The sequence below is a fragment of the Lagopus leucura genome, unplaced genomic scaffold (assembly GCF_019238085.1).
Source record: "Lagopus leucura isolate 7727_CA_CO unplaced genomic scaffold, USGS_WTPT01 Super-Scaffold_739, whole genome shotgun sequence".
NCBI classification, from domain to species: Eukaryota; Metazoa; Chordata; class Aves; order Galliformes; family Phasianidae; genus Lagopus; species Lagopus leucura.
The window spans coordinates 9882581-9900179 of NW_024962255.1; the positions used below are offsets into that span (position 1 = coordinate 9882581).

At 35.8% G+C, this 17599-nt stretch overlaps 1 protein-coding gene across 6 annotated transcripts in view; it reads right to left on the reverse strand.

Annotated features, from left to right (window-relative positions):
- Nucleotides 1-17599, reverse strand: part of CTNNA3 (catenin alpha 3) — a 418023-nt gene that overhangs the window by 389294 nt on the left and 11130 nt on the right. For all 6 annotated transcript variants that reach the window (XM_042862647.1, XM_042862648.1, XM_042862646.1 and 3 more), the window contains exons 2-4: nt 16621-16727; nt 8208-8400; nt 51-217 (exon numbers count right to left, since the gene is read on the reverse strand). In XM_042862647.1, coding sequence (XP_042718581.1) covers nt 51-217; nt 8208-8400; nt 16621-16722 — 462 coding nt within the window. In that variant the 5' untranslated portion in view covers nt 16723-16727. The remainder of the gene's footprint in view (nt 1-50; nt 218-8207; nt 8401-16620; nt 16728-17599) is intronic.

Below are 17599 nucleotides of genomic sequence, written 5' to 3' on the forward strand. Positions count from 1 at the left end.
CCCACCTTTTCTGGCCAAAGGGAGTCTGAGTTAAGTCAAAATTTACTTACCACAGTTAAATGTTCCAGTAAGTATGCCACATCAACCATATCTGCCAGAATAAGAAGCCGTGTAACAGCTGTAAGGAGAGATCGTGCTGTTTGGACAACTGCCTGCCTCTTAGGCAAATAGCAGGGATCACTGGTAAAAGCCTCTGCTGATATCTTTAGAGCTTGACCTGTAAAATGAAGACAAATTCATTTAGGCTATACTGCAACACTCAAGAAGAAACAGCTAAAATTTTGTCAGCTATCTGGCAAGTCACAGGTATTACCAAAAAATCTAGTGTGCTTTTGTTGCCCTAATGCTTTGGAATGGAGATCTATTACTGATGCAGAATATTCTGCATTTTGAATGCTACTTCTTTTCTGTTTTGAGTCATTTAATTCTTAAACAGTTCCTTTGGCAATCACATAATTACTCTTAACTATACACTAGAAAACCAGAGGCTCTAAGTTAAACTTTCCTAGTCACTGCTTTTTATATTATTTGGTACTTACTGTTAAGTAATTCATGGACACAGAAGAGAATCAAATATTACTTTTCTCATTATGAATAAAAGTTAATAGAATGAAAATCTCATACACTCAAACATCTAACAAATAAAATCTATGCAGATAAGCTAGCAACTGTGCAAATAGATAATAAATACTGCTTTCCAGCATTAAATTTTAAAAACTAGATTTAAATGGACATTGTATTCCTATCAGCATTCAGTCACTGAAAAAAATCCCACACAGTCATCCAAAGATCTTGGCTTTAAACTGCTCTAATAGCATTATAAGCACCAAAATTCCCTACTACCATCTCCTCCTCTCCTTTAAACTGAGTATTTACCCAATTATATGTACTTTAAAAATAAAACCATTACTAGTAAGTAGCAATAAACTTAATGATTAAATTAAGTCTATGCACACAAGCCCCACTTCTGCTGTCCCAACATCCAAGTCTTTCAATAAGCTTAGAACAATATAGACAAACTTTCAGCCATCAATATCCAGCTCTTCCTGAATACTCGAGGGATTGCTCAGGATTCCAAATGAAGTGAAAAGCCAGAGTGCAGCACAAGAAAGTGAATATATAAGACATACTCTTCTCCTCAGACATATTCCTGCTGACTCCCTTAGGCAGCTGTTCATTAAGTTGGATCCACGCTCTTAGCCATAACACTTGCATTGAAAAGAAAACCAAACACACTTTGGATATTGTTAGCATAAATCTGCCAAGGGTCTCATATCTGGAGAATGTGGATCTCAGCACTGGTTGTTGTTTTTTTCCCCACTTCTCCTCTTCTCTGTTTAAAAGCATGTCAACATTTTTTATACACTGGAGAGGTCCCTAAGACATTATTTTGTTTCAGGATTAAGTTTCAACTCTTACTCTCTTTAAGATCAATCATCTAAAACATGCTATATATTTAACTTAATAATGCTCTGTTTGCAAGATGTGCCAATTTGCCTGAATTTTGTTACTCTCAGCTTGGAAGCAAAGGTATCCTAGAGTGCGTAACTGCTTAGTAAATTAGTATTTTGGCCTGCATGGGACTCCTAAAGAATACGGCGTAAGGCTTATAATTCATTCCACAGACATTTCTACATTTTCTTTTTCCACCACACAGGTGTGAGTCAGAGTTAGGCTACAGAGACATCTGCAATACAATATCTGAACAACAGAATTACTCCAGCCAAGTCTGAAATAGAGTGGCGTCAATCATGTGAAACTTTATTTATTGAATCTATTCGTTGAATCTAATTCTCCACTGACAAACAGAGACTCCACTGACAGTGTGAAGCAAAGTCAGAAGGGTCTGAAACATGAACCCCCTAGGAACAAGCTGGCCATTGCCTGAGGTGGCTGAATGAACAAATATGTGATGGCCATAGGACCATGACTCCAAAATACAACTGTGATTGCAGTCTAGGAAGAAAGGAGCTACAAGTATACAAGCAGCAGGAAATGACATCTACAACACCAATACAATGTGAGAACATTCTTCAAGTGCTGTCGACAGGCATGACACTGATGCAATCTAATCAATTTTATTGTAAATCCCATCAGGCAGATTTCTCCCTTAATTATATTTGTCAAAAACAATGAAACACAGAGTACTAATTCAGTGGCATAAATACGGAAGCAGAAGATGAGCATATCCATCATACTTCAGCTATTTCAGGCATTGAAGTGAAAAGCAATTAAAAGAAATAAAGTCAGGATATACCTTAAATAATATAATTAATGGAAGACACATAACTCCAAGGCACATTTCAGTACACACAGAGAGATAGTGAAGTAAATGGTGTTACTACCATTAGCAGATCAAGTACTGCTGCTGCTGTCAAATGATTGCTGTTTTGTAGATTTGCTTGCCATAAGTAAACAAATAAGCACGCTCAAAGAGAAAAGTGAAAATACAGCTCAGCCACGGGTGAATTTTTTTTTTAAAGTTAAGGATACCCATGCACTTCTCTCTAGCACCAAAAATATTTTAAAAAATTACCTGAAAATACTTTTAAAAATAAGTCAGTCATGAGCCTGATGGCAAGCATTCTGTTGGCAAATAGCTGACAAGGGTACACAGACCTGCTGGGCTGCTTGCTGATGGTAGGCTGCCTGTACAGATTGTTGCAGTAGTATCATTTACTGCAGTTAGGGAGCACTCTCCTCAGACAGTGATCCAGATCATAATCCAGCAACAGCTAAATGTTTTTCCATGTTTTAGACAAGACAATCAGAGTATTGCTTTCTTCTTTTATTTCTTTGAATTGATTTTCTTTCTTCTATTTAATCCTATCTAAGAATCACATTCTTGTTTTCTGTATGTTGTTACATCTGTCTTTCTCATTTCATTTGCAGCAGTATGAAATCCACGTGGAATGACTGTTGTCAATTCTTGTGTTCTCCCACAAAGAGGTATTGTTGCAAGGAAAGTCCTGGTGCTCTCTTTCCTAAATCTCACCTTTAAGGCTGATGGACTTACAGTCCAAAAGAAACAGCTGTGAAAGGGAGCCCACTGACTGAGAGAGAGGGAGCCACCGGAGCCAATATAAAAGAGAGGATTTCAAATCTCCTGGTCTCCCTTGGGATAAACAGCACACCAAGCATCAAAGTGCATTCTTAAATGCTCAGTTGGCCAACACGTAGATATGCAGGAAGAGACTTAAACATGGTTTTGATAGCATAAAGATTATACCAATATGTCACAGGGTATATTTTTACATCTTTTCATATCTACATCTTATCTTGTGGTACACTTTATAGTATGTCTAATGCTATCCACATTTCACAGCATTTTGAGTAGTAACGGTGGTAAATCACAAGGAACTAAGTCAGCACACACACATAGGGAAGAACAACAACTAAATATGAACACTAGATTTGCCAATGAAATGTATATTCAAACAAAACACACCAACTGGCCTTAATTCAATCAGACTGTACCAAACAGTTCATAGCAACAGATCAGTAATGTTTATGCAATTTTACATATATTGAGTAAAATGTTTATAATCTGAAGACTTTTTGTTCCAGGCATGCACAACTACATGGAGTGATTCCCTCGTGCATCCAGCACCATAATGAGGTAATGCTTGCTTCGTAATCCCACACTGGTCTTCAGGAGTTATCTTTCAGGCTGGTGTTTTGTTCAGTAACAGTAGAGTAGTTTTTTTGGTTTCTTTTATTGTTTAGTTGTGATTTTGTGTTGCTGTTGTTTAAACAACACTACCAAAGGTATTTTTTTTTCCTGTGCAACACATGTAATTATCGTGTCTTCAAGGATCATAAATATGAATTACTGTCAGCTACATCTAAGGCAGGAATTAATCTTCTGGTTACCACTATCAGAATAGCAAATAACTGTGTGACTGGTGTTGTCTGTGTATCAGCAAGACTTTCAGTAATAATGCGTTTACAATCACTTTGATAGCCATTGTATCATTTAGGAGTTCTAGTCTCAAACTCAAGAAAAAAAATCAGTGATTTATACCAACAGTTGCTATTTCTAAGCCTTAAGTTCCATTACTGACATAAGCAGAATTAGGACCAGAGGAGACTGGGAGTCAGTTCACATCAGAACAAGCCTACACTTTCTAAAAACAAAAGATGAAAAAACACTAGTCGTTAGTATGATCACCTGTTCTTCTACCACAAGTATCATTTTTATCTGCTATAGTTAGCCAGCTGGAGTTGGCATTATCGATGTGAAAGCAAGGCCAATAGATATCTCCTGCATGTTCTTAATATACAATACCATTATAAGGCAGCTTGTCGCAATATCCTAGAGCAGATGTTACAGGACATTTTTCTCCTGCCACAGAGTCTGTTATTCAGCTCAGATACCATTGTATTTTGTTGCACTGCAATTATTTTACTGCCACATACCAGGAAGTTCTACTTCCACATTTCATACTGCTGTTCCTAATGCGTAATCAGAGCCACCACATACACCCCCAACATGCATCATGTCCAGTCTCTTAATTCCCTTTTTCACACTTAGGGACATCTGAGCCAGTTATAGATACACCCAAAGCTCTTCTGCATGGGATCTGTTCTTGGCAAAACAGGTGATCCCAAGCCTTTGTATCTAAATTCTTCCTCCTAGAATGAGCTGCAAAGTACACATGCGTACATCAATGTAGGATGAGAAAACAAAGCTGATTTTTAACAGATTTTCTGGAGAAGAATAAAAATGCAAATCAGCACTATTCCCCTTCCTTAGTAAATATCCTAATTTGGTCCTCTCCATTTTTTTTCTTACGTGAATAGTGAGATTTATTCTATGCCACAGTTTTCCCTGTCTTTTGCTCTCAACACATTAAATATGAACATTTGAAAGTGGGCTTTTTTGCTGTTCTTTTTTGTTGTTGTTGGCATCGTTTTGGGTTTCTGTCTTTTTTAATGATTTATTCTTTGAGGGTAAGGGAAGGCTCAAAATGTAACTCCAGCAAGTAGCATGCTTTCACTATGTTATCTGTGACATAAGGTTTATCTAGGAACACACTTGAGACATGATAACAGCTAAATGCATGCAAGATTGACACTGCAATAGATAGAAGCAACATAGGCAGCAACTGTTTTGTTTCTGACCAAGTATGGTAAGCAAGTAATAATTATTAATACCAAACATTTTTGCTAGGCCTGTACAATTGCTTGAAAACTATGATTCAATCTCATCACACCTTGATATAAATTATAGCAACAGGAAGTGACATGTTAAACTCTGGACTTTAAGATAATGTTTCCCCATATAAACTACATCACTATTTTGTCTCAAAATTACTTAAGAATTAGAATTGGGACATTAATTATAGTTTGATGCTTAATATCAGAAGAGTTCATGTCTAAATGTTTCTTAATCCCTTGCATAAAGGTCAGTTATTTTACAATTTATAACAGAGTATGAATAGAAGGCAGTTTATTGTTATGCTGTATACATGAAGGCTGGCAGTGAGACTTTTTTTTCTAATTACTTATAGATTTAATACACTATTTTTGAATAAAAATGGGGGAAAAAGTGCTCTTTAGCAAAGCCAGACTAAATCAGATTACCAGGAAAACCTGTCAGCTATGAGGCTACTGGATTTCCACACAATGCACACAGTCCATCAGCAGCATCTGCAATCCTCCCAGGTAACCTGTTCCTGATTCCACACCCTATAGACTTTCTTTTCATGCGTAAGTCCAGGAGCAACCTGTTTATCCACACAGGCCTCCAAGCATTCTTGCCTGCTTTCTTTTTCTTGGGGTGCACTAATTCTGGGCTTGAAGAAGATGGTCCTTGAATACTGACCAGCATTCAATACTGAATACTGAATCATTTCACACTGGCCGTAACTGTTCCAAAGTACTATGCATTTAATTCTAATGTCATAGTCTCCTAATTAAGCTCAGTGAGCAGCAATATATGATAAAAACATGAGAAAAGATTTTACATTATTTTTTCCAGACATTGGTCTGCAGCTCTGGAACTCATAGTTTGGTTCACATCTGAGTGCAATTACCTAGAGGATTGTTTCAGAATTCCAGTCTACGTTAAATATAAGCTGTGGCCAATGTGTAAAAATTTATAACTCGTTTTAAAGCATATGAATAAGAATACCAGCCAGTTACCACAGAAAAATTTGAGCAGAGAAAATTAAATACTGAATGCTATAATATGAATGGCATGTGACTGCGTGCAAACACGATTTATCAGAATTTATGGTCCAGACCTTTTCAAAGACCTTAAAGCAACAAGAGACATTTAACAGCAGCAGAATGCAACTACAGCAACAAGCAAAATTACATGTGGTGGGGTACATCACAAATTAAAAATAATACAGCCCCAAAAGACTATAAATACGTGTAAAATCAACAAATATTAAAATTTACCATGTGATTGTTCACCAACTTTTTAAAATTAACTTGAGCAGCTCAGCAAATCCATGGAGGAAAATGGGCTGGAAGTTCACAATTTGTCATTGCATAATGATAGGTAATAACATTGATTTAACTTTCTTTTAAAATGTATGCACTGTATATAATCTACTTTACGTATTATTTATTTTTGTAGTCATCCCTAGTCCTGGATGAGAATCAATACATAAATTGAAGATGTGAAATATTTTTACATAATCTATGTATAAAAATCAATAGAAAACTATATATTTTTTTTTCTTGTCTTGTGTTATCGATCTGGACTGGATGGACTAACATTTTAAGACTAATCCAAAATGGCTGATTTTTCAAAAGCTGAACTGATCAATATGACAGATAACAATGACATTTGCTGGCTGTAATGCCTTTAATCTCAAAGTACCTTAAGTTATCTCATACATTATATGCATATATCAGACTCTAAAATGCAGCCCTTGTTGGATCCAGAAGAATCCAATAGCTAGTAATGACTACTCTGAACAACTGCAGGCACTCAGAAACTGTCCCAACTGCAAATGGAGAAAGACAAAATACAAAAGAAAAACCAACCCGAAGCTGTTGATTTATTAAGGGCAGAGACCTGACTCAAATGGCTAATGCAGTCCTTCAGGCACAAATTATCACATGATGTAACAGTACACACTACAAAGCTTAGCTAAAAACTAATAGAAGTCTCCTCTACTGCTTGATAAAACCAAACATGGTTACAAGTTCATTCAACAGCATGGCATGACAATAATTTCATGGTGCAGACCATTCCTCTTAGTCTGCTGCTATTTATTTGGAAAGGCTTTCATCAGCTCCTCTTAGTCTGAACCCAGGCAACCATTAGGAGCAACTCACTTCTAAAATTCATGGAGTATTGATGAGAGCACACATTTACCAAATGACCAGGCACTAAGAGCATTACTCTTCTGTCCTGGTTTTCCTTAGAAATCTTCTCGTGAATTAATTTTCAGGACTTATTTATAAAGGAACCTGTTTCAGATGTCTATCATTCAGTATGCAATTATTTGACCTGAGCTTCTTACTCAACCAACTAGGTTCTGATTATCCATAAAGAGAGCAAACAATCAACAGAGAAACAAATAGCCTAAAAGAATGTGACTAATACTCTGGGAGCCTGTTTGGAAATGAGGAGACAGGCTATCAGAAAATGGAACATGGCAAAAACTGGCCAAAGATGAGCTGCTCTGACATAAGAAGATGAGTTGGTCTGACATCAGAAGATGAGTCTTACAGTAGCTTGAAGCTTCCACTGTTCTTCTACTAAAGACTCAAAATGTAATTCCAAACAAGCCTACTGTAGCTTCACAAACAAAATCCTTGCTATTGCACAGAAGAGGGAGTATGTCTTTTTTTATTGTTATTTCTATCTAAAAAGATCTTAAACTCAGATTCAGGAAAACAGCTCTTTCCAAGAAAAGAAACAAAGCATGCATTATCTTAAACATGTGCTAAATAGTCAGTAAAATCAGCTAGGGGAATCCTGTCTTCATTAAAAAGAAAGCATATATATATTTTTAAAGGCAATACTATCCCTAACATAAGTGCTTTTCCATATCCCCAGCTTGCATGCTTTACCTCTTTACCAGTGGTATCTGAGAGCATACAATCAGACAACATAAATTTCAGACATTTGCACATGAAAACATATTTCTCATGGGTACCTCAGCTTCTTTGTCATAACAAAGTTACATGGGTAAGCTAATTAGCTAATTCCTTTAAGTGCCTTTGTGACATAATACACTTACTTTCTTTCTGAACATCAGCCAATGCTGCATGAAGTTCCTCCTTTAAGACGGTTGCTTCCTTGGCAATTTTTTCCCCTTTGTCCAATAGATTCCAAGTGGCTTCTTCCACAGAAGCTAACAAGACACGAGCTCTTTTTGAACGTCCCTTTTTCTTACCAGAAGGATTCTGTGGACATTTCACTAATGTTGTAACCTAGATTTAAAAAATAAAAGAGAGAATAGCAGTGTAACAAATCAAGAATATGGCTGGTTCCTTTTCACTGCTGACAGGTGACAGGACAAGGCAGGACGGGAAATAGCCTCAAGTTGTGCCAAGTTTAACTTGGATATCAGGAAAAACTTCTTTACAGAAAAGGTTGTAAAGCACTGGAATAGGCTTCCCAGGGAGGTGGTTGAGTCACCATCCCGGGATGTGTTTAAAATCCCTTTGGATGTGGTACTCATGGACGTGATTGAGCAGAGGTTTGTTACAGTTAGGGCAGCACCAAGTTGGACTCGGTGATCTTTAAGGTTTTTTTCAACCTGAGTGATGCTATGATTCTAATTTATGCTGCTTTCAAATTAACAAAATAAAATCATAGTTCAGAATAAACCATAGAATTTCCCCTGCTTTAAAGAGAGACAGGCAAGTTCAGTGCACACATTGAGAATGTGCAAAATTATTAAATTTGACAGACTTAATCTGATATTTCTAATTTTTATGTTCTCTCTGTAAGATCAAAGAAAACTCAGTGGAAATTTCACTCTCATATTAATCCTGATATAAACTGCTAACACTGCTTATTATAAAAAAAATCTCATCATGACATAAAAATTACTAATGCTATTTAAGGAGGCTTCAGCCAAGCAGGCAGCAGTTCTGCATCTTCCCACACTTCCCTCTTAAATCTCTCAGGTCATCTCAGAAGCAAATATCTGAATTGAGTATAAATACATTTCAAAATACTTTCTCATCTTATATGCAAAGACTGCAGTGGCCAGAACTTAATGCATCAGAATTCCAAGGATCTTTCAGCATAAAAATTGTACACAGTTTTAAACAGAATGTAGTTTTTAGAAAATTAGACAATGCAGCCTTGTCTAAATTAGAATTTTTAACAATGCATTTCAACATTAATAAAGAAGTTATTTTTATTTAGCATCCCACTCCACATTCCTCATCATTTGAGCACAGCCTCCGCATTCCAACAAAATCTTTGCAGCAGACTGTTCTCTGAGACATTGTTTGAGTTGTCAGCAACACAGGAACACTCCTAAAATATTTTTAAAGTAAAGTGTTACACAAATATCTCAAGACATAATTTTTTTCCCAGTAAGTTCACTAATCCTCCTTCTACTTCCATTCAGTGCCAAAATGTAGACAGTGTAGAATTAAGCACAGACCTACTTATGGGACTCAATGAACTCATTTTCGAAGTATGAATTGCTTCATTTTATTAAATAGCATTCCAAACATGTTAAATCAGCCTATTTATTTGTGCAGTAAGAAAACTGACAACAACATTGCGCAAGGAAAGTTACAGCTGCGTATGAATTTCTTAGACCACCAGGCAGGTTTAGCTCATGGCTGCAGTGCAGAGATTGGTTTGAGCAGATCTGTGAAATAGTGCTCTCTTCACAGGTCTAGGAGGAGAAGATCCAGTGTTCATGAATTCATGCACTTTCATGCTTTCATGAATCTGTACCTTTGAAGTAAATAAGAAACATCCTCTGGAAAGCATTTCTGTAAGCCTATCCATCATTTAAAGAAAATGAGTCTTGGCCCTTATGTCATTTATGTGGAATTTGGGGTCAGAAAACTAAGACCAGCCACTTAACACCAACAGCCATGGGATGTCATAAGGAGAACATCAATATAGATAGCTCAGAATCAGATTGTTAAAAAGGATTTTGGTATTCTGATAAGCCAGGAAGGAAAGTAAAAATATTTATGCACCAGCCAGCTATCTAGAGAACATATTAGGAATTTAAACATCTTCTAAAAAAAAAAAAATCCTACAATATTATCTCTAGAGCATTTAATGAAGCGTCAGTAATATTTTAAGAAATATCTGAAGAGATTATAAACTGATATAAGGAAGTCAGAACACAACTTTAAAAATGAAGCTGTCACAAAAAAAATATATTAAGAAGCCTTATAGATATCTTAGCTATTTGTTTTTCTGAGTTTTAATGTAAGTTCATTTTAATGTAAAATATCCGTATTGCTTACTCATACATATTTGAGGAAGAAGAAAGGAAACAAATGTAAAAATAAGAAAAATAATCTTTACTGCAGTTGAAAACTCATAATTCTAAGACATCTTCAGCATTACTGCCAGGAAATACCAAAAGTATAATTTCTATGGAAAAGGGACCAACGTCACTTAATAGAGTCAGCTTTTGATCTCAACAAGTCAAAATTTGGTAAGTACCTCTCGGCTTAAGTAAGTTAATGGATGCAGAAGAACTGCTTCATTTTCCAACACAAAATCCCAGTGAGGAATACAAAACCGTAATGATGATCCTATGCAAAGAACTGAATTAAGCAGCAATAAATAGTATGCTTTTTTGATCCACTGTCAATACAGTTGCAAAATAGTGACAGAATACCCAGTTAAAACGACAGCATTATCAGGCTCAGAATAATTAAAAAAAAAAAGAGAGAGAGAGAGAGAGAGAGAGAAACACATCCCATTAATCTAGCTCATGCCTAATTGCATTTCAGTTACTTTTATGTTGCCACACGTGGTTATTGCCGTATTGGACACAGCTACTCCCCAGCATTCAGTGGAAATCAACACCATATTTTACAATACTTAAGATGTTTAGGAGGAGAATTACTATAAAGCCAAAGTTTTGAAAGTGAGATTTTCAAGATTATATGCCATTACAGTGGCAAATCTGTTGTTGTCAGTTATTACCATTATTTATTAGGCTTGTAGAATTGCTTTGTTGTTTGTTTTTGTCATGATTTACAAATACTGAATTCCTAGAGCACTGTGCAGTAATTCTTCTAATGCTATATTCAGAACCAGACCAATCTTCAAAAGACAATCTATTAACACTGCAGTAGTTAAAGAAAACGGTATTTTCATATCTTGAGTATGAAAATTTTGTTTATTAAAAAAAAAATTAAAAGCATCAATCACAAAACAGTTTATAACTGTTGAAAAAACATTTAGTTAAGTAACTGCAACCCTTAGACATGTGAAGAAACAATATATGAACTCAGCAATCTAATGACAATGACAGAAGTACCTCCCCACTCTTTCAAATGCTAACCACCCCTTGTCTGAGTCAGATGTTTGGGAATAACAAAGTGTTGCCCAGAAAAATAAATACTGCTTAATCAGTTGCACTATGCATAAAGTAAATTCACCATATAGAACTAAAAACAGCAGTGAATCATTTCCATGTGAGCCAAGTTTTGTTAGTGTGAGCAACATGGGAATAAATAAAAGCCTTTCTACTTTCTCATTTTCCATAGGTAATATAATACAAGAAATCCTAAAACACATGCATTCGTAAGCATTCTGTAAAACTCAACTCTCTCTCACAGCCATAAAATTTCCATAGCCTGTATGCATGCAAAGAATATAAATGTATGGAAGAAATAATGCCTGGTAAGGAAAAACTCTTTGAAATATTGAGAAGTATACATGTACACACATATATTAACTGTGCGCATATATACAAATAAAGAGACAGAGACAGAACTTCAGACACAGTCTCCAAATATGTGGCTAATCTGCATCTAACAGGGCTTGCATAGATCACAGAATAAAAGCAGTTAGAAGTGTTTCCTTTGTGAATTAATGAAGTGATATTAATCTCATCCAGTCACATCTTTCTTAAATGTTAATTAATGTAAATTCAAAAGGGACAATGTCTAGCACTACTTTCCCCTTGTTGGGGCTGAGGTAGAATCAAGTTTCTTCACAGAGGCTCGTACAATGTTGTGCTTTGGATTTTCTGTGAAACTAACACATTGACTGTTCTAGTTGTTGCAGAGCAGTGCATACAGAGCCAAGGACTTTTCTACTTCTCATGCTGCCCTGCCAGAGACAAGGTCGGAGCGCACAAGAAGCTGAGTGGGGACACAGTCAGGACAACTGACCCCAGCTGGCCAAAAGAATGTCCCATACCATGTGGTGTCACACCTAACAATAAAACCTGGAGTAAAGGAGGAGGAAGTGGAAGACAGACTGTAGGTATTTGTCTTCCAAAGAAAATATTACATTGTTATTTGTCCCTTCTGTTTTAAAAGTGTCTGAAAATCTGCCTGCTGATGGGAATGAACGAACAAATCCTTGTTTTGCTTCGCTTGCACACACAGTTTTTAGATCATGTAGCAAACAGTCTTTATCTCAATCCATGATTTCTCTTACTTTTATCTCTAGGATCCTCTCCCTCATCCCACTTGGGAAGAGTGGGTGAGCAGCTGTGTGGTGTTGAGCTGCCTGCAGGGTTAAACAACAACACTACAGAAGCAAATTTATATCTAGTCTTAAATGTTATTCTTAGTATAATTAGCAAAAAGATTCAGCAAGCTTTGGTCTCTGAGAATGAGATAAAGAAGGGGATACTTTTCTATTACATTAACTATGTTATGAGTAAACATTGCACTAGCATGCCAGTAGAAATCAGCTAGGCAAATGAAAAAAACAGATGACCAAATGATTGCCTCACACGACTTGTTCCACAACAGAAAGCATCTCTGATAAGAGCCCAGAATTACAGAAAGACTGTCTAACCATGTTCCCAACCTTCAACAGAGCAGCTCTCAGCAGAATGGTAGCAACTTTGACAATATTCACTTCTAACTTGTCAGATGTATCTACCAGAAAACCTTGATCACAGATTCTATGATAGGGAATTGTACCTAAAAGCCTTTCTTTCAAACATACTTTTCCCAAAACACCTGGAATAAAATAAAAGCCATGAACAAAGACAATCCCTTCTAGTGTTTGTTTGCACGGGGGCAGAGGGTTGAGAAGGATTAAAGAAAAATTTTCCTATTACTCTGATGACACAGGGCAACAAGCAGTATGTCGCCATGAGAGTACAGTACAGGAGTATAATGCTAGTCACACTAACACAGTTATGCCACCTTCCACATGTGAGTTCCTCTCTCTGCAGAGCCCTGCACAGCAATATTTTAACACACTGCCTTAGGACAGGTCACTTCTTGGGATGCCAAGAGAGAGATGCAGCAATACTGGCAGTCCTGCAATCCCCTAGATATCATTATTTAAGGATATGGCTTCATTTGAAGGGAGAAGTTACCAAGTTAGACGGCTGTATGCAAAACAATGGGTTGTGCTATTTTCAGTCTCAAAGCGATCACCACTGTCAACTGCAAATTGCAGCAAAGAGAGAGGGAATCTAGCAATGTCACTTCCAAAATGACTTCTGCACAGGCTGCCTGCTGTTTTTTAAGTTTCCTTTCATACTAATGCCATTAACCAAATACTGTCCTAAGTCTTAATGTAACTGGCCAGTACAGACTTCAGAGAATCACAAATACACATAAATGCTCCTATAGTCCTTAAAGGCTACTCAGTACATTAGAACATACATCTCAAAATGAAGTTAAATTATGTTCAAAGCAGCAGCTAAGTGAATCAGGCTAGAGCAGTCCTATTATCTATAACTGCTAAGACTGTCTTTCTAACTGTAGATCAGTTTCCATTTATTGCCTGTCCAACATCTTAATCATCCTTCAATTAATATTCATTTTCAATCTCTGCTTTTGCTTTTTCAACTTTTTTTTTGTGCTTCCTCAGCCTTCTAAAATGCAAGTTTGTCTTTCAGAGTTCTGTTACAAAACAGCTCTATTATATAACAAAGGGGATTGAGTGTAAAAAAGTCAAAATCATATTCTCTTTGAGCTGAAGAAGCCTCCATATTTAACAGCTTTTTAATCAATATTTCAGATTTTTTTTAAACGTTTTGGATAGCTTGTTTTATTGGGTTTCTTTGATCCAGTAAGACTCAGGCCAAAATTTACATTTCACCTCTTTTAAAAATGCCCACTGCTGTAGCATAAGCTGACCTACAGAATGCAGACTAAACCCATCCCAGCCTACCACTCTGAAACTGATTTTATACAATGGTGGATTTTGGCGACTTCCCACAAAGCACTGAGCTGTTACTGAAGTTTTATATGTCACCAATCATACCATGCAGAAACAAATACATAATAAAGGGAAGGTAAAAGAAGTGACAAGTAGCTTAGTTAATAAAAGCTTAAATCAAGATAATAATAAAAAGATCTCTTTCAGAAAAAGAGAATTTTCTAGAAAGAACAAATAGATAAAGACAGAAAAGATCAAAATTAATCAACATTAAATAATATTTCCAAAATGATCACCCAATAAAATAAATAAATAAATAAAATTCTGGATGGATGAAATCAGCAAAGACAAATTTTCAAAGGGGGGAAATATAGCTTCATTATAAATTCATTAAAGATAAACTTACATCACTTAAATAGATTTTAAAGCCATTTTTTCAAAGAATATCTGTTATAACACATTATCAGTACATGTTTTCTTAGGTTTTAGACCATATAGGGGACTTCTAACAGCTATGACTAATCTGACATGAAAATGCAAATATATGTAAGCGTCATCACACCAAACATATCTGGCATTCTCTAGTCCTCATCTTTCATTGCTGTGTTCATTTTCTCTCCACTCATATCATGCGCTGCCTTTTTAGATATAATCTGACAGCTCCTTTGTATCTGGTCACAACTCCTTGGCAAGCCCAGATAACAAGTCTGCAGAGGACTGGCTCCCAGAACAAAGAATGAAAAACACAAACAGAGCAGTGTGTAAAAAGGAGTGCATTCCTGGAGAAACAAAATTTACCATAAGCCAAAGCTGACACAGTCAAAAGATGCCAATTAATGACCCATGGGAGGGAAAAATATATTTTTTTTCCTTTAGTATCTATTCAAGTACAACAATAGCAGTTGTGGTTTTAATTAAAATGATAGTTTTATTTATTTTAATAGAGAAATAGCAGTTATAATAAAATGGAAATAATAGAAAACTATGTAACTTTTTTGTATGTTTAAATGTTTGCTGTTTCATTTTGGTTTTGCTTTTAAAATAAGCTGTAAATTCCCAATTGTTGCAGGTCTATAAACAAAATAATGGCCAGAATACTGGATTTTCAGCCTGGTTATGTTCTGTTTACCTAACCATTTTCCCAGTTACATTTTTGTTTGCTGTTTATTAACATATACTACTTAACAAAAAGTTATTCTCTTGTAACATGCATTACTCAGTGAATTTGAAAAGATATTAACCAAAGCACAGAAGCTAATTCAAAGCCATTATACCTACCATTTTTCAGATTGTAAAGTTGGCCAAAGTATTCTCTGCATATTAGCAAATGTCTAAAATTTCTGAATGTGAAGTTGGAGCTCATTGTACCTACACAAACTGCAGCCAGAGCAATGACTGCCATGTAAACATATCCCCAGGCATCAGGACAAAGAATAGTTAAGAAGCAGTGTACAGCAGCAACAGGAAATGCAGCATCTTGACAAGGCTGAAGGACACTCATAGACAGACAACCTTGTGATACATGCAATTGACTAAATAAAAACAGGTATTTGCACATTACTAAATAAAATGGAGTATTCAAAGAGATTGAGATTTAAAATAGAAGATGCACTTTGTGTTCTTTTTCACATAATATATTTCTGTAGAGGTCCTTTAACACACTTAGTTACCCACAGTATTTGCAGAATCACATCAAGCCTTCTGCAAGTAGGCCATTGCACTGGATAAAAAAATAAAAGATTTCTAATCCATAAAAGATATACACACAGTCTGTTAAAAATTCTCTGTTTAAGCACAGCATATCGAACTGGTGAATACTTCAAATAAAACTCAAGAATGCAGAACTGCTCCTAAAATGAAAGTTTCATCAATAAACCTGCAAATCACCCAGTTCAAATTTTCTTTAGTTGGAAGGAAAAGTGCTAAGATATGTTTATGCAGTACACAGCAATTATGCAGCCCTTAGGGAATTTCTTCTAAAATAAAACAGAATAGTTTTGGGGTTTCCCCCCCCCCCCCCAGAATTCACATAAAGAAACTCATCTACAGATTTCAAGGCTCCATCCACTATTTACAATATGAAACTTTTCATGATTTGAACTCAATCTGTTAACCCATGGATAACACTGTGCAAAAGACTAGCTAAAACATGCAACAGTTACTATCCCATACAATGTTGTTTGCAAAGGAAGTGACTTCATAAATTACTAAAGCTGGAAGATGTTCTCTGCACAATTCCCAGGCCAGTTTCAGAAGAGTCGTGGGTTTCACAGTAGTGTCCTTAGCCTAAGCTCTTCAACCTCATTCATTTCTCTACACGTCTATCTAACTTCTTTTCTGCAATGTTAAAATACCTGAATTATAAGTGGTTCCAGTAATTTCTCTACAGTGAAAGTCTGGATCTGCAGGTCCTGAGGATCAATTTTCAGTTTAATGTTTGGTACTTTGGTTGACATTTCGCCTAGGAACAAAGCAGAAAGATAAAAAAAATAGTTTAGTATGTAATTAATAGCCATGAGAGCCCACTACCATCTGTTGGAGTCCAGAAACTGCTTCCCGGAGTACAGGCTTGGTTCCACAAAAGAATTAGGATTTTAAGAAATAAGATTTAATTTTATGATTCCTTGCTTCTAAATTGTGAAAATATATACAGATACTCACATATACTGTGAAATAATAGATTTAAGATACACATAAATATCTTCTCTTCAATATTTCTAATTTGACTATGTATTTTAAAAATGCAAAAGGATCATTATAATAGAAATCCTTTAAATATAAGTTCTGTAGTAGTCAATAAAATTGAGCTTTTAAAAAAATATGTATTCCATTCTTAGATCTACTGAAAAATTGCATTACTGAATACACCACAGAAGAAAAACACAGGTGTTATGTGTAGAAGACCTGTATCTTACTCATGCGTTAAAGCACAGTGGTCATAATAAACAGTTTGAGAACAAAAACATATATATAGAAGCTCCTAAAAGTCCCAATAATTGACAGTATGAGAAAATGAAACATTTAGTTGTTTTATACCCTGCAGTAGCAAATGCTTTCTAAGTGTCGAGACAGATTAAGTCAAGAAAACCTATAAATGAAGTCAGTAAGATGGAATTAAAGCTAAGGGAGATCTTTAAAGTGACTAAGTCATTCATTAGGAGCTTGATCCAAAGTTCACTGATGTTAATTTAAGGGTTTTCCCTGAGTTAACTGGGCCCTGGTTCAGGCTGCAGTGAAATGTGTGTGAACCATCAGAGAATTACAACTGTGCTCCAGAAGGAAAGCAACTAATTATTGCACCAAAATAAAAGACACTTTAAATTTTCCAGTAGC